This window comes from Myotis lucifugus, unplaced genomic scaffold (genome assembly GCF_000147115.1).
Source record: "Myotis lucifugus unplaced genomic scaffold, Myoluc2.0 scaffold_78, whole genome shotgun sequence".
NCBI lineage: Eukaryota > Metazoa > Chordata > Mammalia > Chiroptera > Vespertilionidae > Myotis > Myotis lucifugus.
The window spans coordinates 3,068,951-3,091,720 of record NW_005871126.1 but is presented as its reverse complement, the minus strand read 5'-3'; the positions used below and the strand labels follow the sequence as shown (position 1 = coordinate 3,091,720).

The 22,770-nt window shown below is 37.7% G+C and overlaps 1 protein-coding gene across 2 annotated transcripts in view; it reads right to left on the bottom strand.

Annotated features, from left to right (window-relative positions):
• Nucleotides 1–4,887: 4,887 nt before the first annotated feature.
• Nucleotides 4,888–22,770, bottom strand: part of ST8SIA1 (ST8 alpha-N-acetyl-neuraminide alpha-2,8-sialyltransferase 1) — a 133,582-nt gene continuing 115,699 nt past the window's right edge. Inside the window, exon 5 of one of the 2 annotated variants that reach the window (XM_006090657.3) lies at nt 4,888–5,917. In XM_006090657.3, coding sequence (XP_006090719.1) covers nt 5,431–5,917 — 487 coding nt within the window. In that variant the 3' untranslated portion in view covers nt 4,888–5,430. The remainder of the gene's footprint in view (nt 5,918–22,770) is intronic. The other variant, XM_023755537.1, reaches the window with a different exon arrangement.

Below are 22,770 nucleotides of genomic sequence, written 5' to 3'. Positions count from 1 at the left end.
TTAACCTCAGTATTATATGGCCTCACATTTTGGAGTTTATAAACAGACATTCTAAGCTTCGGGATTTCTCTGGGTTCGTCTCCAGGGCTTCAGAAAAGGCTCTGTAGGAACTGGTGGAATATTACCGTGTCCCTATCTTCAAGGACTCAGAAAATCCATCTGAAAGTGGGGGTTGGGAGGAGCTCCACTTTTAATAATCACTGGCAGGGCCATAATTAGGTCAGGGTGACTAGAACTCTGTCACAAGACACCCACATTTAGAAGCACAAATTTGAGGGGGGAAAAATCAACAGCAACAAAAAAGAACACCTTATATAAGACAGTGTAAAATTTTAAGCTTCTCAGCAAATTTCCACACCAGCTCTCTAGTCACAAGGCTACTAGCTCCTCTCCACAGTGAGGCCACGGGATTGGACAGAGAAAGGCAGTGCTTGAAAGCCAAGGTCAAGCACAGTGTCTTCTCTGACCCTTTGTATCCTGAGAGCTTGAGAGCAGGGCTGTCTCCTCCTTTCCACTTGCCTCATCCACTGCCTAGCACACAGTGGATTGAAGTTGTCAAAACCACTGGTCATATTTATAGTTACTGTTGACGGTGTTAGAAGCTTGACCTAAACTGAAGGTTCCTGGAGTGATTTACCTGCTTCCAGCCCTGATGTGTACCCACCGGAAGTCATACACTCGGAGAGTCAACCTCTACCTACACTGGAAGATGAAGAAATACAAAGCACAGGTTTGCTCTCAGTCCTTACTTCTCCACATACTTGTCCCCCAGCTCCCACAAAAATCTTTATAGCTTTGATCACTAGAACTCTACAAACACAGAACAGGTATGTTCCCTGGTTCTGGTGAGAAAGTTTTCATACAACACAGTAAGAATTTTATAAAAGCTTAAATGGGCTGTGACATTTCTTCCTCTTAGGTTGCTCCTAACAAGATTTCACAGTTAAAAATTTTCACAAAGTCCATATTTTTAAACATACAAATTAAAATGACAGGTCACCAATTTTCCACACAAAGAAATAAGAGGCTGTGCATAGTATACAACTATCATCATTGCTGACAAAAGGAATGTGATTGATATCATTTCCACTTGAAGTCATCTGTAATACTCCTGTAAATATTTTGACTAATTAAAACTATTTTTGGTAAATTTAGAATTCTAGAATTTCTTCAGTTATTTTCCAAGTAGATTTTTTTAAAAAATATGCTTTTATTAATTTTCAGAGAGAGGGAAGGGGATAGAGAGATAGAAACATCATTGATGGGCTGCCTCTTGGACGCCCCACACTGGGAATCGAGCCCGCAACCCAGGCATGTGCCCTGAATGGGAATCAAACCGTGACCTCTTGGTCCCTGGGTTAACATTCAACCACTGAGCCACACCAGGTGGCCCAAGTAGACTTTAAAAAAAATTTTTTTTTATTGATTTCGAGAGGAAGGGAGAGAAAGAGAGAGATAAAAACATCAATGATGTGAGAGAATTATTGATGGGCTGCCTCCTGTATGCCCCCTACTGGGGACAGAGCCCGCAACCCAGGCATGTGCCCCTGACCGGAATTGAACCTGGGACCCTTCAGTCCGCAGGCCGACGCTCTATCCACTGAGCCAAATCTGCCAGGGCCCAAGTAGACTTTTAAGCCATGTGGTCCATTGCTTCAGGTATAATTTATATTTAACTTAAACAAAGTTTTTAGCCAAAAGAAGGGCATGAGACATCATAAAGCCAAACACAGAGTATTGTCTGAACATCTGCCATTCGGGATCACCTGGATCATTTTGGATCATTTGTCTTTGTTAAAATAGCTAAAAGTGAATTAAACAGAGACAAAATTCAGGAAGAACTCTTCAACTTCTTGTGCTAGTTGCAGGTTAGATGCACAGTGTCATATAAACTGCTGGTCAAATACTCTATATAAAGCTGTCATGTCCAATGTCCTCTTCATATAAAAATCTTTCATATAAAAATTATTTTGCTTTTTTTTCTTAATCCCAACTCATACACACAAAGTATGGTGATTATCAGAGGGGGAGGTGGAAGAGGGTATAGGGGGGGATAAATGATGTTGGGAGGAGACTTGGTTTGGAACGGTGAACACACAATACAATATATAGGTGATGTATTATAGAATTGTACATCTCAAACATGTAAATTTATTCACCAATGTTACCCCAATAAATTCAACAAAAATAAAAAGTTAAAATAAAAAATTATTTCTTTCTATGAATGACTTAATCTTTCACCTATCTCAATTTCATGAAGTGCAATAAAAATTAAACAGAGGTCATCCTCATTCATGATCCTCAGCATCAATGCAATTCTCAAATTAGAGCTAATAAAAAGACTCATCAGGAACTTATTTTCAGTTCTTTCACCCTTTCTTTAGCCCTCTTGGAGCCATCTAATTTTTCACTAAATAACTTTAAAACTTAGACATAGTAATGCCTTCTCTTGCAGATGCATTGAAAGTGATTAAGTTCTTTTTTATTGAATGTGTCTACCATAACTTGAATATCTTCTGAGATGAATCTTAAGGGCCAGTAGTATAAAAATGTAATTGACTAAATTTGGCAAAGTTTGAGGCACAATTCTAAAGTCCTCAATTTCAGAAAAACAAAATAATGAGAGTTTAGAATTCAGTATCTTAGTAGTAATAGAGATTTCCGAGTATTCTGTAGGATAATTCTAGAGACATCCTTACTTAGGAACACGTGTATTTTAAAAGGATAGATGCACAAGTTTATTCTACACACACATGCACACACACACACACATAAGCACATATACTCACAAGCTTAGGTTTAGATACATCTAACTAACCACAGAAATATGTATGGCATACCTCTAAAGTAATGCCAAACTTTAATCTACCCTAAGAAAATATTCTCATTAACTTGTCATCACACTTTCAATGACATGAGCATGTGTATGTATCCCTAAGTGAAAACACTATGGACCCATCAAAATATTTTGGTCTAATCTAGGGCTTCTCAACCTTGGCACTATTGACATTTTAGACTGCATGATTCTTTCTAGTGGGGAATCTGACCTGTGCATTGTGAGTGTTTAGCAGGATCCCTGGCCTCTACCCACTAGATGCCAGTAGCACTCTCCAAATCATGACAATCAAAAATGCCTCCAGACATTGCCAAATGTCACCAGATGGAGGAAGAGCATCACCCCATTTGAGAAGCAATGGTCCAAGTAAACATTATGAGTTTGGGATCGGTCTTGCCTTTCAGAAACCACAAATTTATAACGAAACATTGTACAAACCTATTGCACAAATCTATCCCAGGAATCATAACAAGATGAAACATTTCCAGATAGTACTTTCAATGGAACTGTGATTCTCTGGTTTTATGGAGCTCATTAATTACATTTTAACAATTAAACACTAATCTGAATGACATATTTTATTAACATTTGTATGTGGGGTTTTTTTAGCCCTTTAATATTTCCGAATAAGTGTATAGGTCACAATGTATTCTTTTCTAAGGTAATTATTAAATAATAACAATAGCTCAAAAGAGGAAATATATTCAGGATTGCATGTTTAGAGCATATTTAACACAGCTCACTCAATAGTACATCCTTACTACATATTTCCTGCCATATTGCATCAAAATAGCCAATCAGTTCTGCACAGAATCAATGCTCTAAAATTCTTAACTTTCTAAGTATCAGTATAATCTGTGTTTTATCAGCCACTCACATTTCACTTGTTGATTTCTATAATAACCTTGATATTCAATCTTATTTAGAAATTGCCTATTTCGATGATGTAGATATTTCCCAAGGGCATTGTTATCCTGATAACTTTTAGATTAACCTACCATTTAAAATGCCACCTGACTTAATCTGTATTGTGTACTAAATTTCTACCATTAAAATATAAAACAACTTTTTGGCACAATTTACCTAAATTTTGGTGATACTTAAAAAAATAAAGATAGTGAGTTCTAGCATCTCCTATTAGAATAAGGCATCTCAAAGAACAAAGATAATAAAAGGCTTCCTTTACCTTTCTCTTATATGTAAACACATTTGGCTGCTCGTAGTCTGTCAGAGTTTGGCTTTCAAAGTAGTCCTATCTGCTACTATGAGACTAGATAGCTACTAATTCACACCCCTTTACTTGTATGAATCTACCTAATATGATCATACTCAACACAGGGTCCATTCGTGATATGATGGAGAGAGTCAGAATGAGTAAAACAACTCTGTTCATTTGGGGTAAGCATTTTGGGGGTAAAGTTTGCATCTCAAGCTGGTATAAGCATTATGAGCAGCAACCAGTAAGCTGGTTTGTCATATCAGGGTGTGGTGGGTAGGTACATAATACATTTGGAACTCTCCAACACTGGTTACAGATTTTTGAAATACCAGTCATGTGGATTCATGGGAATGAGCTTTGTTAAGTTGTGTGTGTGTGTGTGTGTGTGTGCGCGCGCGCATATGCTTTATCTCAGAGTGAATATACCATGATAGATAGAAAAGGGAGGAGCCTTCCAATCTGTCTTCCAGAGACTAAGTTTACCACATTGTGCTTTACTTCATCTCTGAACATTAAATTATAAAGACAATTATGCAAATAATTTGCAAATAAATAACGCATTCACATTTGTACTCTTTGTGCACTAAAATAACAATAATGCAAACAGGCTTACAAAATGCAGACCTAAAACTGAATGTATGCCCTACATTCTGAGGAGGAGGAAAAATGGTTCATGTTATTCAGACTGTGAAACAACACAGTCTAAATTCAACAATGTTTCACATTGTCTAAGTAGACTTGACAAAGGAGGAGGAAGTAATTCTTATTTAACATTTTTTAAATGGAGGGGGACTACAGTTAACATACAGTTGGTTCAACAAATCACAATATCAGCTGTATTGTTTTATGTCCTTAATACTCAGTAAGGGATTTTTAAAAAATCTACCCCATTACCTATTCACTTCCCCTAAATAGGACAAAAATAAATAATAATTTTTAAAAAATCTATGGTTCGAATTTCAGTCTTTATAAGTAATTTTTTTTAATTAAGCCAGCTTATATTGATAATCAGTAATACTTTGCCCTGGAATTTCCTTTATTAACCTTGATGAACTCTTCAACTTCAACAGCTAGAGTTCCGCCTTATTTGTGAACTGTACCTTCTCGATTTAAACCATGTAAATGTGCTTGACCAACAATCATTTCATCAGAATGTCACTAGTTGCAAATCCACAATGTGCTATTGAATACTTCATAAAACATCTTCCTATTTGTCCTCCAAGCCAACATTAAAAATAGAGTTTCCTTTGGATTGCGGTTGCTGTTTGCAAGTGGCCCAGGCAAATCCATGAAATAACTGCACCACTTCCTTTTGCAGTCCTGTAGAAAACCTAGCAAAAATACCCTGGCTTAGTTCTTCCTTTTTCCACTGTCCCTAGGAAGTGGGCTGGAGTGAGGTATCCTCACATGGGTCCAGCTGCATTCTCAGTGTGCCAATTTTATGAAGGTACCAGAGTTGGAGAAATTCCTCCGGCATGGCATGAAAGCCAGAAAAGGGCAAGACATTATCATAGTAGTGGTGGCTGATGGGCTGCTCATGCATATTCACAGAGAAAGGCCAGAAGCCATAGATGGCCACTTCCTCACAGAGGCCCAGGGCTGCGCTCACCAGAAAGAGTCCTGTGGACAGGCGTTTGGCATGAATTCCTCTACTTTTCCAGAACTTTCCAATGCTACGCAGAAAGTTGGGATTAGCAAAGAGCACTGTTTGATTGGCACCGACATCTGACAGTGTATAATAAACCCGGAGGGATGGCTCTGTTCCTGTCTTCATAGAAAAAGCAGGCATATAGATGTAGCTGTGGTTATAAATTTTCATGTTGTCCACAAATGTCTTTCTGGACCACAGCAGGTTCTGAAACCTATTAAAGAGAAAAAGAGGCTCAATTACCCTGGGAGAAAAGAAATACATCAACACCCACTCTGTTGTTCTTCTGATGGACTTGATAGCTCATACATCCTTGAACTTCCAATTCTCTCTCATCATGTAGCGTGGCTTTTCCCCACCTCAGCAACCTAGACTCAGGTTAAGAGTCCTTAATGAGATTTCCTCTTAACTAAAGTGCATTGCACATTTTGTTCTCTTCCACATTTTATTTGCCTGGAATGTAAGGATGGTTTAATACCCATGAATTCAAAAAGTTTTGGTTATTGAATAGGATTTTGATAAAAGCTATTTGTATGGTCTGACATAAGCACAGGACTGATTCCTCATCTGCAAATCAAAGGAACGCCTTCTAAAATACTCCTTCACTTTGAAATTCTATGATTCTACAAGTATTCAGATTAATCAATGCTATCTTATAACTATAATATTACATAGAAAAAAGACTTGTTATAAAATGATGCTAAGAGCTGCCCATGTTGCTTGCACCAAAGAACACTTCTTTCCTATGTTCTTTCACTTTAGATTATATGAAGTGAAAGTTCAACTATGTTCACCTAAAATTCATGGTAAACATCCTATGTGTCAGACATTGGAGAATTAAAGATTTAATGACCCAATTTTGGGGACACTTTGGTCACTGACAAGGGTATACAGTGCACTAAAACAATGATGAGGATTCAGTGTTCCTGTAACAAGCAAGGCTGGAATGATGGAGGTTGTGGTGACAGGTGAGGCATGTGGCAAAAAACTTGGGCATCTCTAATTTGTTTGGACTTCACTCTGGTGATGGGGAGTCTTCACAGCAGTAAGTACTTACAGGATTTACCATTTGGGTTACAAATATTTCACCATCTGTTTAGTGGTCAGTCCATGTCAAGAAAGGTAACTCTGGCAGTTCAGAAGATGTTCTGAAGAAGGAGGAGGCTGGTGAACTAAAGACCAATTAAGAAGTTGCTGGAGTAGCTCAAGTGAAAACAAAGAGAAAAAGACAATAAAATAGGCTAGGGCCTTGCAACCCTTGTTTTCTTTCACAGGAAGGGGAGCTGCCCATCTCAGGTTATTTGAAGAAGGAGCAGCAGCATCTGAGAATGGAGCTGAGCCACAACTAGCAGGAGTCTGGCCTGACATTCTGGCAGGGCTCATCATAAATATGTGAAACCAAAATTCTGAATACTCAAATCCACAGGATTTTATGCAGCAACCAGTGTTATTAACCTTGCCTTCCATGAAAGGTGTGTTTCTCAAGTCCAAAGGAAGGGAAATTGCTCAAGTTTTCTTCATGGCCTTGATTCAGCATCTCTAATTTGTTTGGACTTCACTTCAGCAGCCTGCTGTAGCAATATTTCCTGAGCTCTGACAAATAGAGAAGTGATCACAGCATTTTTAGGTGGAATCACTTTACCATAGAAGAAGTCATGGAAGCACATTGAACCATATTTTGGAGCTGAGCTAGCTTCTCCAGCAGAAATTCCCATTTCCCAACTTCCAAATAGGCTCTGCTTAGAAAATTTTAAATTTTTCATCCTTTTTAAAAAATTTTTTTATTGATTTAAGAGAGGAAGGGAGAGGAGGGATAGAAACATCAATGATCAGAGAGAATTATTGATTGGTTGCCTCCTGCACTCCCCCTACTGGGGATAGAACTTGCAAATGGGGCATGCGCTTGACCAGTAATCGAACTGTGACCTTCCTGGTTCATAGGTCGATGCTCAACCATTGAGCCACACTTCCCAGGCAATCTTTCATCTTCTTAATTGCCCATCCCTATCTCTCCTCCTAAACAGTAATTCTTTCTCAATAATGTAGACACACACTGCAGATAGTTTTCTTCTTTGTTTGAACAGTGGTTCTCAAACTATAGCTGGAATGATGTGATATCACTTTCTGATGAGAGTTGTCCAGGGAGATGAATTTTTATCCAGCACTCCCCATTGATTGTGATATAAGTGTCCAGGGGATATACTTATTTAGAAGATCAAAACCATTAAAGTAATTTGTCTAGCTCTCTGCATCTATCCTTCAACACCTCCTTCTTTATATCTTCAACTAGAGACCTGGTGCACGAAATTCGTGCACTCGGGGGGTCCCTCAGGCTGGTCTGCACCCTCTTGCAGTCCTGCAGCCATCAGTTGGAAATCCTTAGTGCTGCTGTGGAGGCAGGAGAGGCTCCTGACACCGCCGCTGCACTCAGCAACCGTGAGCCTGGCTTCTGGCCGAGCGGCGCTCCCCCTGTGGGAGCGCACTGATGACCAAGGGGCAGCTCCTGCATTGAGCATCTGCCCCCTGGTGGTCAGTGCGCATCATAGCGACCTGTTGTTCCGCAGTTTGGTCAATTTGCATATTAGCTTTTTATTATATAGGATGTTATCCTTGTTGCAATTCTAAGAGGAAGAAGTGGTCCCTCTTCCCCACTGTGTCATGGAACAAGCTATTTCACATTTTCTAAAGAACTCTTGTTCAAAGTGGGTTTCCCCTCTTTAAAACATCCAACTTCTCCACCTGTACTGAATTATCTCCTTCTGCCTTTCAAACACTGTTGGACCTTAATAAGAGAAAATTCTTCCGATGTCCATTCTGTTCTCAGACCTACATTCTAGGTCTCATTCCACCAGCAACATTCTAGAGCAGTTAGTATACTTCCAGTTCCCTTTTGTTTCCTTAAACAATTCCTTCCTTATTGCTGCGCCGAAGGGCTCTGCTGGCTGATGGAACTTTCCCTATTTTTGTAGTGGACCACATACTAAGGTGAATAATAGACAGCTCCAAAATAATCAGGGCAATTGATTTTCTGTTCCCTGTCTTAAAGCTGACTGATTATTCTTGAAGAGGGTAGTCTTCCTTCCTTGAGTTTTAACTTTGAAAAGGAACACACATCTTGGATTTACTATACTCTTAATTTTATTAACATTGTTTAAAAACCAGCCCATACTGTATATTGCATTGTATTACTTTTATCTACTCCATTCTTCAATAAGTGACATTACTTAACTCAATTTAATGCAATTTAATAACTATTTATGGCATACTTATTATATTTAATGTTATCCTAATCAAGAGTTTAACAGAAATGGTTTTGAATTTTACCAAATTATAAAATTAAATCAGAATTTAAAGAGTGGTGTCCAGCTTATCTCTCTAGCCTCATACTCAGCTGTTCTTCATGCCCTCACCCTATGCTTCAGTCATCCCTGTATGTGCACCTTTCCATTTTTTTGCATACATAAATCCCTTGTTGCTCATCATTCATTGTTTTTTTCTTTTTTCTAAATATATTTTTATTGATTTCAGAGAGGTAGGGAGAGGGAGAGAGAGAGAGAAACATCAATGATGAGAGAGAATCATTGATTGGCTGCTTCCTGCACACCCCCCTACTGGGGATTGAGCCACAACCTGGACATGTGCTCTGACCAGAATCGAACACAGGACCCTTCAGTCCACAGGCCGACACTCTATCCACTGAGCAAAACCAGCCAGGGCTCATCATTCATTGTTGATGGAAATGCAAAATGGTACAGCCACTTTGAAAGACAGTTTGATGGTTTCTTACAAAATTAGACTTTACCATGCAATCTAGCAATCACAATCCTTGGTATTTACCCAAAGGTGTTGAAATTGTATATCCACACAGAAACCTGTACAAGCATATTCATAATTGCCAAAACTTGGAGCAACCCAGATGTCCTTCAGTAGGTGAATGGATAGAAAAACTATTAAATCCATACAATGGATAGCTCAGCACTAAAAAGAAATGACCTATCAAGCCATGACAAGACAGGGAGGAACATTAAATGCATATTACTAAGTTAAAGAAGTCAATCTGAAAAGGCCACATACTGCATGATTCCAACTTAATGACATTCCGGAAAAGGCAAAACTATGCAGACAGTATAAAAATCAGCAGTTGCCCAGGGTTGGAAGGGAAGAATGAAATGAATAGGTGGAGCACAGAGGGTTGTTATGGTAGTGAAAAGATACTACATGATACTATAACGATGGAAATATGTCATTATACACTTGTCCAAACTGACAATATGTACAACACCAAGAGTGACCCATAATGTAAACTAGGGACTTCGGGTGATTATAATGTGTTGATGTAGGTTCATCAATTATAACAAATGTACCACTCTGGTGTGGAGGCTGATAATGGCAGAGGCTGGGCGTGTGTGGATATGAGGTATATGGGAAATCTTTGTACTTTCCTCTCTCAATTTTGCTGCAAACCTAAAAGTGCTCTAAAAACATAGTCTTAAAAAACCCCACATCATAGCTTCTTTACACAATAGCAATCACATTTTAGAAATATATAATAAATTAAAGATTTATTATAAATTTAGAACTGCCAAGTCGGAGATGAGCAAATTCAAAGGGCCAATATACATATTAAAATATGCACAAACAGACTGTTGAATCTCAGACAGAAGGCAGGGGAGGGTGGGTGGGAAGAGATCAATCAATGAACTTGTATGTGTATATACATAACCCCTGGATACAGACAATGAGGTGGTGAGTGCCTGAGGGGTAGGGAGGACGGGAGTGGGCTGGAAGAGGTTTATGGGGGGGAAAGGAGGATCTATGTAATACTTTCAACAATAAAGATTTTTTAAAAAGTTGACACTAGAAAAAATAAATTTTTAAAATAAAATATGCACAATCACAAGCATGAAATTTATACCAATTAAAACTAAAGCAAAAAAACCCCCAGTTTTCCACACACTGAATTGGTAAAAATTAAGAAGCATGTTAATAATTATTAGAAAAAATGTGAGAAATGGGTACTTTCATGCTTCAAATAGGAGTATGAATTGTCACAGACAGTTCAGAAGGTGATTTGGCACTTTCAATATACACACCTCCTGACCCAGCACTTCCATTTCTCAGCTGGTACCCTTGCTATTTACAGAGCAACCTCCCTCACTTCTCGTGGGTCTTGACTCAAATGAAAGCCCTCAGAGAAGCCTTTTCTGACCTGATCTCTCACCTTCGTTGCAGATCTTCGTAGTACCTATCACTACATGACATTTTATTATATGTGCATGTCTTTGTTTATTGTTTGTGTCTTCTTGAATGTCCACAAGGAGAACTTGGTTTTGTTTACTGCTAAATCCACAGCTCCAGGAAGGGCGCTGGGCACATGGCACTAAGACAAGATTCATGAATATTTGCTGAAGGATGCAGAAAATCAGAAACAACCTAAAAGTCGATCATGAAGGGAATAGCAAAACAGCTGTATCCAGACTATGGATACAAAGCAGTTCTCTTAATAACACAGCTCTATTGTTATTGAAATGGAAATATTTCCAAGACAAGATGTTATATGAAAAACAAAGAAATTCCATAATGACTACTGCAATTTATATAGTGGATTATCATACCAGATAAAGATGTATATTTTCTATAGTAACACATACATGTGTAAATACATGGGGAAAGGTTAGGATTCATATTAAGCTGAATGTAATGACCACCTATGGGGAGAGAAGTAAGGATGGGGGAGGGGTAAAGGGTCAAGGGAAGCTTTATTTATTTATTTGTCTTTATTTTTATTGTTGACACTATTACAGATGTCCCCATTTCCCCCACATTGCCCCCATCCACCCAGCCCTGGCCCTGCCTTCCCTCAGACCATTACCATGTTGTCTGTGTCCATGGATTATGCATTTATGTTCTTTGGCTGATTGGTCAAGGGAAACTTTAGCTTCATCTGGAATGCTTTCATTTTTTAGAAGGTGAATACATTTATGAGTTACTTGTGTTATTAAATATTTTCCTTTGAAAAGTCAGGCACCTTAGTAGTCACATAAATGCAAAGCAAAATAATTGTGAGTTTCAAGTTTACTCTTTTCAACACAATAACTTAGGATTTTGTTGTAATTTTATTCTTTTACATTTAAAAAAATATATTTTTATTGACTTCACAGAGGAAGGGAGAGGGAGAGCTAGAAACATCAATGATGGGAGAGAATCATTGGTTGGCTGCTTCCTGCACACCCCCTACTAGGGATCAAGCCCACAACCAGGCATATGCCCTTGACTGGAATTGAACCCAGGACCCTTCAGTCCACAGGCCAACTGAGCCAAACTGTGTAGGGCTTAATTTTTTAATATTATTATATTGTTGTTTGTATCATATAAAGCACATTTACAAAAGATTCATAAATGTGCAAGTTAATTCATCTCTTAAGCATATTTCATTTTTAAAGTTCACATCTACATAAAATATTTTTCTAATTTTTGTCTACAAGAACTCTTATTTGAACACTTCCCTTATTATTTACTTCCTGTTCAAAACTGTCAGTAATTTCCAGTGGCTTAACTCATTTCCTCATATTATTTACTTGCTTTTCTCATATTTTAGACCATTTGCCATGTTCACGGCTGCTCACTGTTATTTTTCTGTCTTTGCACAGCTGTTTGTTTACACAGCTGTTGCTTCCTTTTCCTTTGTCAATGAACGTTAATTTTGTGTTGATTTACAAATCTTTCTTCCTCTGTACCTTCTTATCCTGTGGGAGTATCTCTTCCACAGGAGAATATTTTACCAGACTACAAAAAACACATCATACCAAACTATTCCATTCATACACAGCACATGTTAAAATACGTCCTAAGAATGCAAACTTTGCCCTAAGCAGTTTGGCTCAGTGGATACAGCATTGGCCTGTGGACTGAAGGGTCCCAGGTTCGATTCTGGTCAAGGGTATGTACCTTGGTTGCGGGCACATCCCCAGTGGGAGGTGTGCAGGAGGCAGCTGATCAATATTTCTCTCTCATCGATGTTTCTAACTCTCTATTCCTTTCCCTTCCTCTCTGTAAAAAAAACAACAACAATAAAATATATTTGGGGAAAAAAAGAATGCAAACTTTTAAAATATTTATAGGATGGGCATTCCAAACTGAACTGGGATGCTTCTAAGAGGATAAAAATTTAAGACAATCCTTTCAGAGATGGATAAATCTGAACTTAATATAATTATCTCTTTAATTTTTATGGCTCATTTGCTAAGTTCCTTCAGAAAAAGCTAATGTCCTTTATCTTTGTGTTCCCTAAGCGTAACACTATACCTGATATAGTGTAGACATTCCCTGTGGAATGAATAAATGCATATAGGAATGAGTGAATGTCTAAGCATCGTTGTAATTTTTCATAAAATGCATTTCGTTCGTTTCATTTCAAAATATGCCACAGGAAAAAAAACATAAAATGATTTTTTAGGAATAATAGGATAATATGAGACACTTTTGGTTACCTTCTTGTTTGTAAAGCAACATTTTCTTTCCATGGTTTTTATGCAAACTATTTCCTTGCCTTTAACCAGAAAATGGGTAATTAGAAACTGAATAGCACTCTGAAATATAAATCTCTCACTAGATACCAGTTCATTTTCTTATAAACAGAATAAGGTAATTTTTGACAAACATCCAAGAATCATATAATCGTTTTTAATTTTATTTTTTTCCAGGACAAATGAAGTTATGCTTGTTTTTCTCATAGGTGTTCTTTTATGGTTTCTCACTTCTGTAATTCTCAAAATAGCAATTATTCTTATTTCCCTAAATTTCAATATGAACTTAAGGTATACTAAACTTTAAAATCATATATTAATTCCTTTTGAGACATAAAATTAAGTGAGGAATATTCTAATCTGTGAATTTCAACTTTTAAGTAAAAAAAATTATGTCAATGTTGACACAAAGCAATCACCTTGTATTTTAAAAAACGGATTGCATATTGGAAGCCCATTGATTTTGCCACATAGTATCTTACAAAATTTTCTAATATAGATGATGGTCTCAAAATATGGCTTCTAATAATAGAGAAGGTACTTTGAGAAGACTGCAAGTTCAGCCTCTTCCACAGGCAAACTACAACCTTCAGCAAGTTACTTCATCTCTTTATGCCCAATTTTCTCATCTGAAAAAAATGGAGGTATTAAGAGCACCTACTTATAGAGTTGCTGTAAGCACTGAATGACTTCATATGTGTGCTGCTGCACTTAGAACAGTGCTTGGCACATAAGAAGTCTTATAATTTTTGGCTTTCATCTAAAACTTCACCATCATCATCTTCATCACCATCATCATCATCACCACTCCTCTCCTCTGTGAAAAAACAAGTGATGAGAAATAAATTCTTAAAGAATTCTACAGAAATAAACATTATCTCCAAGGATGCCAGTTATAAATAAACAATTTAAAAAATACTTTCTAGGCAGGATATAGCTGGCATGTGTTCATGTATACATTACTAGAATACTGAGGTGAGTATAATTGTATGCTCATTTTTCATTGTTTTGTTGAAAATTTTTAATATGTGACTGTTATTCCAAGCTATCAGTAAACAGAAATGACAAGAAAAGAGTAAGTGTAGGGGGTCAGAGAAAACGGTCAATTTCATATAGTTTATCAGAGACTTATTTAAAGCAGAAAGAGAATATCAAAGAATCTCTTTTCTATAATAAAAAAAGCTAAATATAAGCCAAGTTATTAGAAAACAATGAGATCGCTCTAAAATATTATAAAATGCACCATCCATTTTGTCACAAAGAATTGATCTATGCCTTCCTAAATGTAATTTAAAGCAATTAATGAAACTATTTGCATGAACAGTTTTAATAGACTGCACATTCATTCTAGGTATCGTTTATTTAATTACATATTCCATTATTCAATTATAACTCATTTTAAAAATGTGCTGGTAAAATCTTTGTTATAAATCTAAATCATGCAGTGTTTTAAATTTATTATATTCCTAGGGTTAGAGTCTCTCTTTATTTCTCAACTGAAAAGTTAGAAAGTAACTTGAATTTCTCTACTGTGACACAAACTCAACTCAAACTGAAAATCTAGGAAGGGTGTGAAGGCAGGGATCCTTCTTCCCTCAGATCTGGGGAGTGAGAGGGGAGGCCAGCTGCACTTAAGATCCAGGAGAGAGTGGAATGTGAGGACACCTGACCTCATGGTGCAGCCCACTGACTAAATCTGAGAAACAAAAGAGGACCTAATATTCCATCCATGCTGCCTTTGGCTGGGTGGCTTGGCAGGTTGAATGCTGGCTATTGCAAGTCAAAAGATAAAACTAATTTGGGGAGACTTTTAGATGAGAGCTTTTTAAAAAAGAAATCATCTTTAACTAATCACTTACAAATCCCCAAAGCCATCAGAGGATGCATTTGATACCCATGAGAAAGCAGATGGGACCATCTCACTAGTATGCGCCACCTGTAGCTTGCAAAGGCTACTTTTGCAGGCTGCCACGACATATCAGGGTTTCCATGATCTACCTGCAAGGAAACCCCTTGTATTTGGTGTGGTACAGAGAGATCACTATCGCAAAAACAGAATCAACTACTAGACTTGACTTTCACATGAAGCTCCTAACCCATTTTGGGTGTGACCATTTGAGTACAAGGGTATCATGCTGACTGGCAAATGTGCTCTGCTTCTGAAGATCAAGACAGAATGCTGGTTTGTACATAATCACAACATGATAGGTCGCAAATTGTGATTGAAAAGGTTTGCATGAGAATTAAGCTCTATAAAAGTTCTACAAAATGATTCCTGAAAACCTTGAATTTACAACTAACCAACCTCAACAGAATATACTCAAGAACAGAAGGTCAACTCCAAGGTCTGGTTTAGAACTCACATGGTGGGATATGATTCATTCAAATACCACAATGAGGGAATTGGATAATTTTTAAATAACACTGAATTATAATCTTCTCTTTACAAAAGCAAAAAAATTGTACTTGTACAAATATGGAGCAACTGAAACATAAAGATAAGCACAAAGAAGTCTGTTTGGCATATAGTAGTTCAAAATATATATATTAAATATGAGAGAGAAAAGGAAAAATAAATCAATAATCTCCCCATTCTACCATTCATCATTGACCTCTATTAACATACTGATTTCTATCTTACACACACACACACACACACACACACACACACACACCCCTTGTAGCAGAACTGAAATTTACACACAACTCCCGTTTGAAAAGGCTACTATTTTTTCTGCCTTACAGTGCCTTCATCTTATTCTGTGCTCCCATTCTTGCTAATGGCATGAAAAAACCTTAAATTTGTCAATTAAAAGCAATTCAGTGTCTTTGAAGTAAAACAGTCTTTGGGGTAAATAGCACAACTACTTAAAATGAAAACTCTGCCAGAGCTGGTTTTCCTGTCAGAAGATCTCTCCTCCTCCTCCTCCTCCTCACCTTCTGGCTCCTCCTAGAAATGGTGGATCCTTAGGTTGTCTCTAATGTGGTTGATCTTGTCTTGTCCTTCGGGTCCAGCCCTGCTGTCCATGAACTGTGGCTGGTACCTCTGGTTCTTCTGGACACCAAGTTGGCTACCACTACTGACTTCTATCTTACACACACACACACACACACACACACACACACACACACCCCTTGTAGCAGAACTGAAATTTACACACAACTCCCGTTTGAAAAGGCTACTATTTTTTCTGCCTTACAGTGCCTTCATCCCATGCAGACTATATCACATACTGGAGATACCATCTCAAGCCTACTCCTGGGAAATCCCTTCAGCCATATTTAATGTACCTCCCAGAACCAAGATGGACTCCACCTGAGCTGCTTGTCCTTTCAGACACCCAACCTGCTCATCACACCATCACTGCCCTAACTCTCCAATTTATCCCATCATCTGGGAAAAAGAAGAGGAGGAGTGGGGACAGATGGAAAAGGAAAGGAAAAGAGAGAACATGACAATAGAAAACAAAGGGACAAAAGGAAGAGAATGTTAATTTAAAATGCAAAAAAAAGGAAAGATAAAATCAGGCAATCAGAAGCTTGTGTGATACAGAGACTGAGATACAAAGAGAGAAAAGGAACAAAAATCCCTTCCCTCCCAATCACTGATCCCATTATTTTCTGTCACACTGAACAAAGATGGAGAGGGAAACAGCAAAGTGAAGAAAATAACAAAGAAGGAGGTGAGGTGTGTTTCGCTTGTTCTCTTCAACTTCAAGGACTAATCATATATTCATTTCATTTCACCTTCAATTCTCCCAAGTCATGAACTGCAAACATCCCCTAACAACCCTGAGGAGACTGCAAAGCAGTTGATTCTGTGGCTAGGTAAAAACAGAGCCCAAGAGTTAATTATATTGCAGTTGTTGAAAACAGAGCATCTATTTCCATTTCAGGTTGTGATCCAAGTAGATTACATCAGCTTTTAAAGTAAACCATTTTCCCTACTTACACCTATATTAGATGCAAGGCACGTGGCAATTTCTGCCATTTCTATCTGTCTTGCGTCACTGTCTGTCTACAGTAAGAAGTATTTTGAGTAACACATTTTATGTTACATATACACAGCAGTCATTCTCCTATCTCTCTAAAATAGGGTTAATAACATCATTCTTTGCTCACTGTTCAAAAATGGAAAAGTAAACAAACAAACAAAAAACAGAACAGTGCATATATTGGAACCTTCTTAAAAGCATGCCCTATAATCATTATGTATTAGGATAAGAGACCAAATATATGAAGGATGAATTAAGGAAAAGAGTTTATTTATATCTGTTATTGGGTTATTTTTATTTTCACATGTTAGTCTACACCTTTTGGCATCACCTTGCAGGGGTGTCTTGTAATAAGGTGGGGCAGTTAAGTCATCCCCCAGAATATCTGAGGAGAGTCACATGCTGGGTCATATGCTAAGTTGGAAAGCATGTCCAGACAGCTGTTTAGCAATAAAAGCTGCCTCACAAGGAAGAATAATAGGGAAAAAAACGTTCACTCTACTTAGATAGTTCTATTCCAGGAAATGATTTAAATTAGAAAATTACTAATTTTCCAAAAAGAAAATCTCTAATATCTAACGAAGAGAAAAGACACTGAAAAATGAGTGGATTTTGTCATAGTTGCTAAACAATAAAAATTATTCACTCCAAACTACCAATGGAATTTTTATTAAAAGCAGCATTCTATGAGAACATAAAGTATATAATATTGCTAGTTAACTTTGAAAAGACCATATACATACTGCATTTCTGGTTTCATTTTTATTTACAAGCAACATTTTACTCATTGATTTATAATTATGATTAATAAATAAAACTGGTTTCTTTATATATTAATACTAGAGGCCCAGTGCACAAAATTCGTACAAGGGGGGGGGGGAGAGTCCCTCAGCCTGGCCTGCACCCTCTCCAATCCAGGACCCCTCAGGGGATGTCCAACTGCCGGGATGGGGCCTAAACCGGCAGTTGGACATTCCTCTCACAATCCGGGACCACTGGCTCCTAGCCACTCGCGTGCCTGCCTACCTGCCTGGTTGTCCCTAACTGCCTCTGCTTGCTGGCCTGATCGCCCCCTAACTGGTCCCCTGCCGGCCTGATTGCCTCCTAACTGGTCCCCTGCCGGCTTGATCACCCTCTAACTGTCCCCCTGATCGCCCCCTAACTGCCCCCCTGCCTGATTGCCCCTAATCACTCTACCTGCCTGCCTGATCACCCCTAACTGCCTCTGCTTTCCAGCCTGATCGACCCCTAACTGCCTCCCTGCTGACCTGGCCACCCCCTAACTGCCCACCTGCCAGCCTGGCTGCCTCCTAACTACTTGCTTCCCTGCTGGCCTAATCGCCCCCTAACTGTTTGCTCCCCTGCTGGCCTGATTGCCCCTAACTGCCTCTGCCTCAGCCCCCGCCACCATGGTTTGTCCATAAGGAATTCGGACAACTGGAAGATGTCTGGTCGACCTGGTCTAATTAGCATATTACTCTTTTATTAGTATAGATTAACTTAAGATTCTATGTAGTTATGATGGTTAATTTTTTGTGCCAACTTGACTAAGTCACAGGGTGCCTTGATATTTGGTTAATAGTATTTCTGGGGTGTCTATGAGGGCATTTCCAGATGAAATTAGCATTGTATGGTGAACTGGGTAAAAGAGATGGTGCTTCCACTGTGGGTGTGTATTGTCCAATCTCTTGAGTATCTGAATAGAACAAAACATCAGAGAAAGTGAGAATTTACTCCCTCTACCTGCCTACTTGAGCTAGCATATCAGTCTTCTGATTTCGGACTAGAATTTACACTATTAGTTCTCAGGCCTCTGGATCTGGGCTAGAACTTACACCGTTGGTTTTCTTGGTTCTCAGTCCTTCAGGCTCATACTAGAGCTACCCCGCCAGCTTTCCTGGGTCCCCCTTGCAGATAGTAGATGGTGGGACTTCCTATCCTCCATAACCAATTCCTTATAACAAATCAATCTCTCTGTCATTCAGTCTCATCTATCTACCTATATATCTCCTTTTGGTTCTGTTTCTCTGGAGAACACTAACTAATATACTAGTCATATACTTTAACATAAATATTATGTATACCTAGATTTATACAAAATTATATATTTGCATGTTACACGTACTAATATTATAGATTGATATTTACATATATTTATCTATATATTGTCTAAGACAAACACATACACACAAGACCTAAATGCATATCTAAATGGCCAAACTGTGCTACCTATATTATTATCCCAGCAGCTACAACTCAAGGCTGCTGTGAAAAAGCCAAGTTTAGAGGGGAATGAAAAAGCTTTTCCTTGATTTCTTTAAACCCTAAAACAGCAAAACAAATAGCAATGGGTGCTTATTTTCTCTTTATGTCACTAATTCTTGCATTTATTTATCAAACATGAATTTGCTTGTTTTCAGGAGAAATGAGGATTCTACAATTAATTTATGATTATTGTAGAAAAGGTATACTTATGAGAAAGAAAATCTCCCATAGTTTCATGTGAGTGTTTAATGCACTGGCATATTTCTCTATTGTTTTGTCCCCTATATGTTTTTTACACAGTTGAGATTATGCATTATATATGCTTCCATCTCATGCTCGTTAAGTAAACGCCAAATCAAAAGTATTTCCAAAGTCATTTAAAGCCATTGAATGTATTTCCTATATTTTGGATGTTTGGGGTGTGGCAAATACACGGATGGGCTCACACAATGTCCATTTCAACCTCCCTCTGTGACGTGCTCTATTCAGAGTCTGGAGAGCTAACTACACTTCCTGAACTCTTTACAGCGAGGGTTCTAGTTGTGATGTAGGTTTCAGCCTGAGGTGTAACTGTGTGTCTTGAAATCTGAACTGAATTAAATGAGGAGAGGTCAGGGGCCTGTTTTCAAAGTCAGATTCTGACTATCACTAGACTAACGTAGTGTGAGTCTGGAGCGAGCAGCAGGAGCTGCAGCTTCCCAGCATGGCAGGCGGCTGCCTGATTTCGCACTCCACTAACTGCAGCAGCTTCTGCCATGTGGCTCTCGGAGTTGGTCTCTGTTCCCTCAGCGTTTCTTCTCCTTCCCACCAACTCTAAATCCCACTTAAATAAATCCCTTTATGCTTAAATGAACTAGAATGGATTACATTCTCTGCAATAAATCCTCAACAATAGAGTGTTTTTAATTGTTCAAGATAGTACTTAATTCTTTGATACCAATTTTTCATTTCTAATTCTTTATGCTTCATAGATTTCAAGATTATTCCTTTAGGTTTGACTTTTAGAAGTGTTATTACAAATTCAAAAGGTAGGAGCATTTTTAAGGTTCTTGATATATGTCAATTCTTTTGTTTTTCTAGAAGAAAGGTTGTACTTATTTATTCTTCCATTATTCTCCCATGACAATGTTCACCATCATTATCTCTTCTCTTTATTTTTGCTGCTTTGATAGTTAAAAATAGTTTGCTGCTGTTTTAATGTAACTGCACTAATTATTAATATAGTTGAATACTTATAAATTTCATAAGCCATCTGCATTTATTCCTTCATGATTTTGTTACCTCTATGTCCAATTTTTCCCAAGACTGAAATATTTTTCATATCTATTTATATATACTACCTTTGTATATGAGAGTTATGCTTTTTCTGTTTATATCTGATGTTCTTTTTTCTAAATTATTGTTGGAGTTCTTATATTTAGGTTATGTTACTGACAAGAACGAATTTAAAATGTATTTAATGTGAAATGTGTACATCACCTTTTGTGAATTCTTCCAGTAGAAAGTGTTCCATCCTCAGAACAAATAAGAATTCACATTGATGCTCTTTTTTGTTTTTGTGTTTTACATATTATGTGTTAATCCTTATACTGGTCTGAACGGTGTCCTCTATAAATCCACATCTACCCAAAACTTCAAAATATAACCTTATTTGGCATTAGGGCCTTTTTGATGTAAGTCATTAAAATTGGGTCATAGCAGATTAGGATGGACTCTCCTCCGATGGCTGGTATCCTTATAAGAAAACAAAACAGAGACAGACACAATCAGAGGAAACACCATGTGACAATGGTGGCAGAGAGAGATTAGAGTGATGAGTCTGTAAGACAAGGAATGCCAAGGATTGCTGGCCACCCTCAGAAGCTAGGAAGAGATAAGGATCCGCCCCTAGAACTTCGGAGAAAGCATGCCCTTGCATTGATTTCAGATTGCTAGCCTCCAGACTTGTCCGGGAGTACATTTCTGCTAGTTTAAACCTCCCTGTGTGTGGTAATTTCTTATGGTGACCCTAAAAAGCTAATACAATGAGTACACAGTTGATTTTTGTATACAGTATGAGATGAAATTTTTAAATTGTTTTTCTCAAATTATGAACTGATGGGTCTACCCGAAGCTCACTCCTTAAAGGCATGTGAGACTCAACTGTGCACATTTCTCTCTAACTCCACATGGACTTCACATTGGTAGCTGGACTTTAGCCACACTGACAATGTAGTTAAACCATAGAAGTGGGCAAACTACAAGTAATGTCTTTACTCTCCACCCCCAAACTGGCTTTAAAATATTTACCACTGTTAATTCCCTACATTTTTTACGTATTTATAATTATATTTTAATTGAATTTATTCAGGTGACACTGGTTAATAAAATTATATAGGTTTCAGATGTACAGTTCTATAATACATCATCTGTATATTATACTGTATGTTCACCACCCTAAGTCAAGTCTCCTATCACCATTTATCCCCTTTCATCCCCTTTTCCCTCCTTTAATCACCACACTGTGACCCCTACATTTTTAATTGCTTTTGAATTTTACTATTAGTACTTTAGACAGCAAATTTCTTAATCTTGAGTATTTGGCTCACAGCTATCATGCATATATTCATAGAACATATCATAAGTAATTCAAGAAGGGTATTTGAGAAAGGTATTTTCTAAGCCTTTTTTTCCTGATTGAGTCTGATGATTACTTATTTTTTATTCTTTTTTTAATTTTTTTCAGAAAAGTTGTAACATATACATTGAATCTCCTTTATTTTTCCTCCATCTTATTTCTTATCGTATATCTCTTTTTTATTGCTCTACATTTATAAAGTTGAAATATTACAAATTTTATTTTCTGCACTCTAACTCTGCTCTTTGCTGCATCTGATGTGAAATGTATTGCTCTCTTTAAGTATTGCTTTCTTTGCAGTTCTGCCTGCTCTCAGTCATCTCCCTTTGCCTCTCCACTTTCAACTCATTCTCTGTTGTTCTAAACATTTCTGGCACCCCGTGGGTCAATCTGTATTAAGTACATAAAGCTAAGGCTTTGAAAGAATTTGTTTTATTCCCTCTGAAAAAAATTTTTTATTTGTGTTTTTCCTCTGAGTCTTTCAGTTACTTTTCCTTGTGTTGCAAAATGTTTTGTAGGATCTATACCGTGTGTGTGTGTGTGTGTGTGTGTGTGTGTGTGTGTGTGTGTGTGTATTATTGCTTTCAGAGAGGAAGGGAGAAGGGGAAAGGTATGTTCTTGCTTTCTTTTCTACACTTTGTCTCTCTTCTTTTAAAAATATATT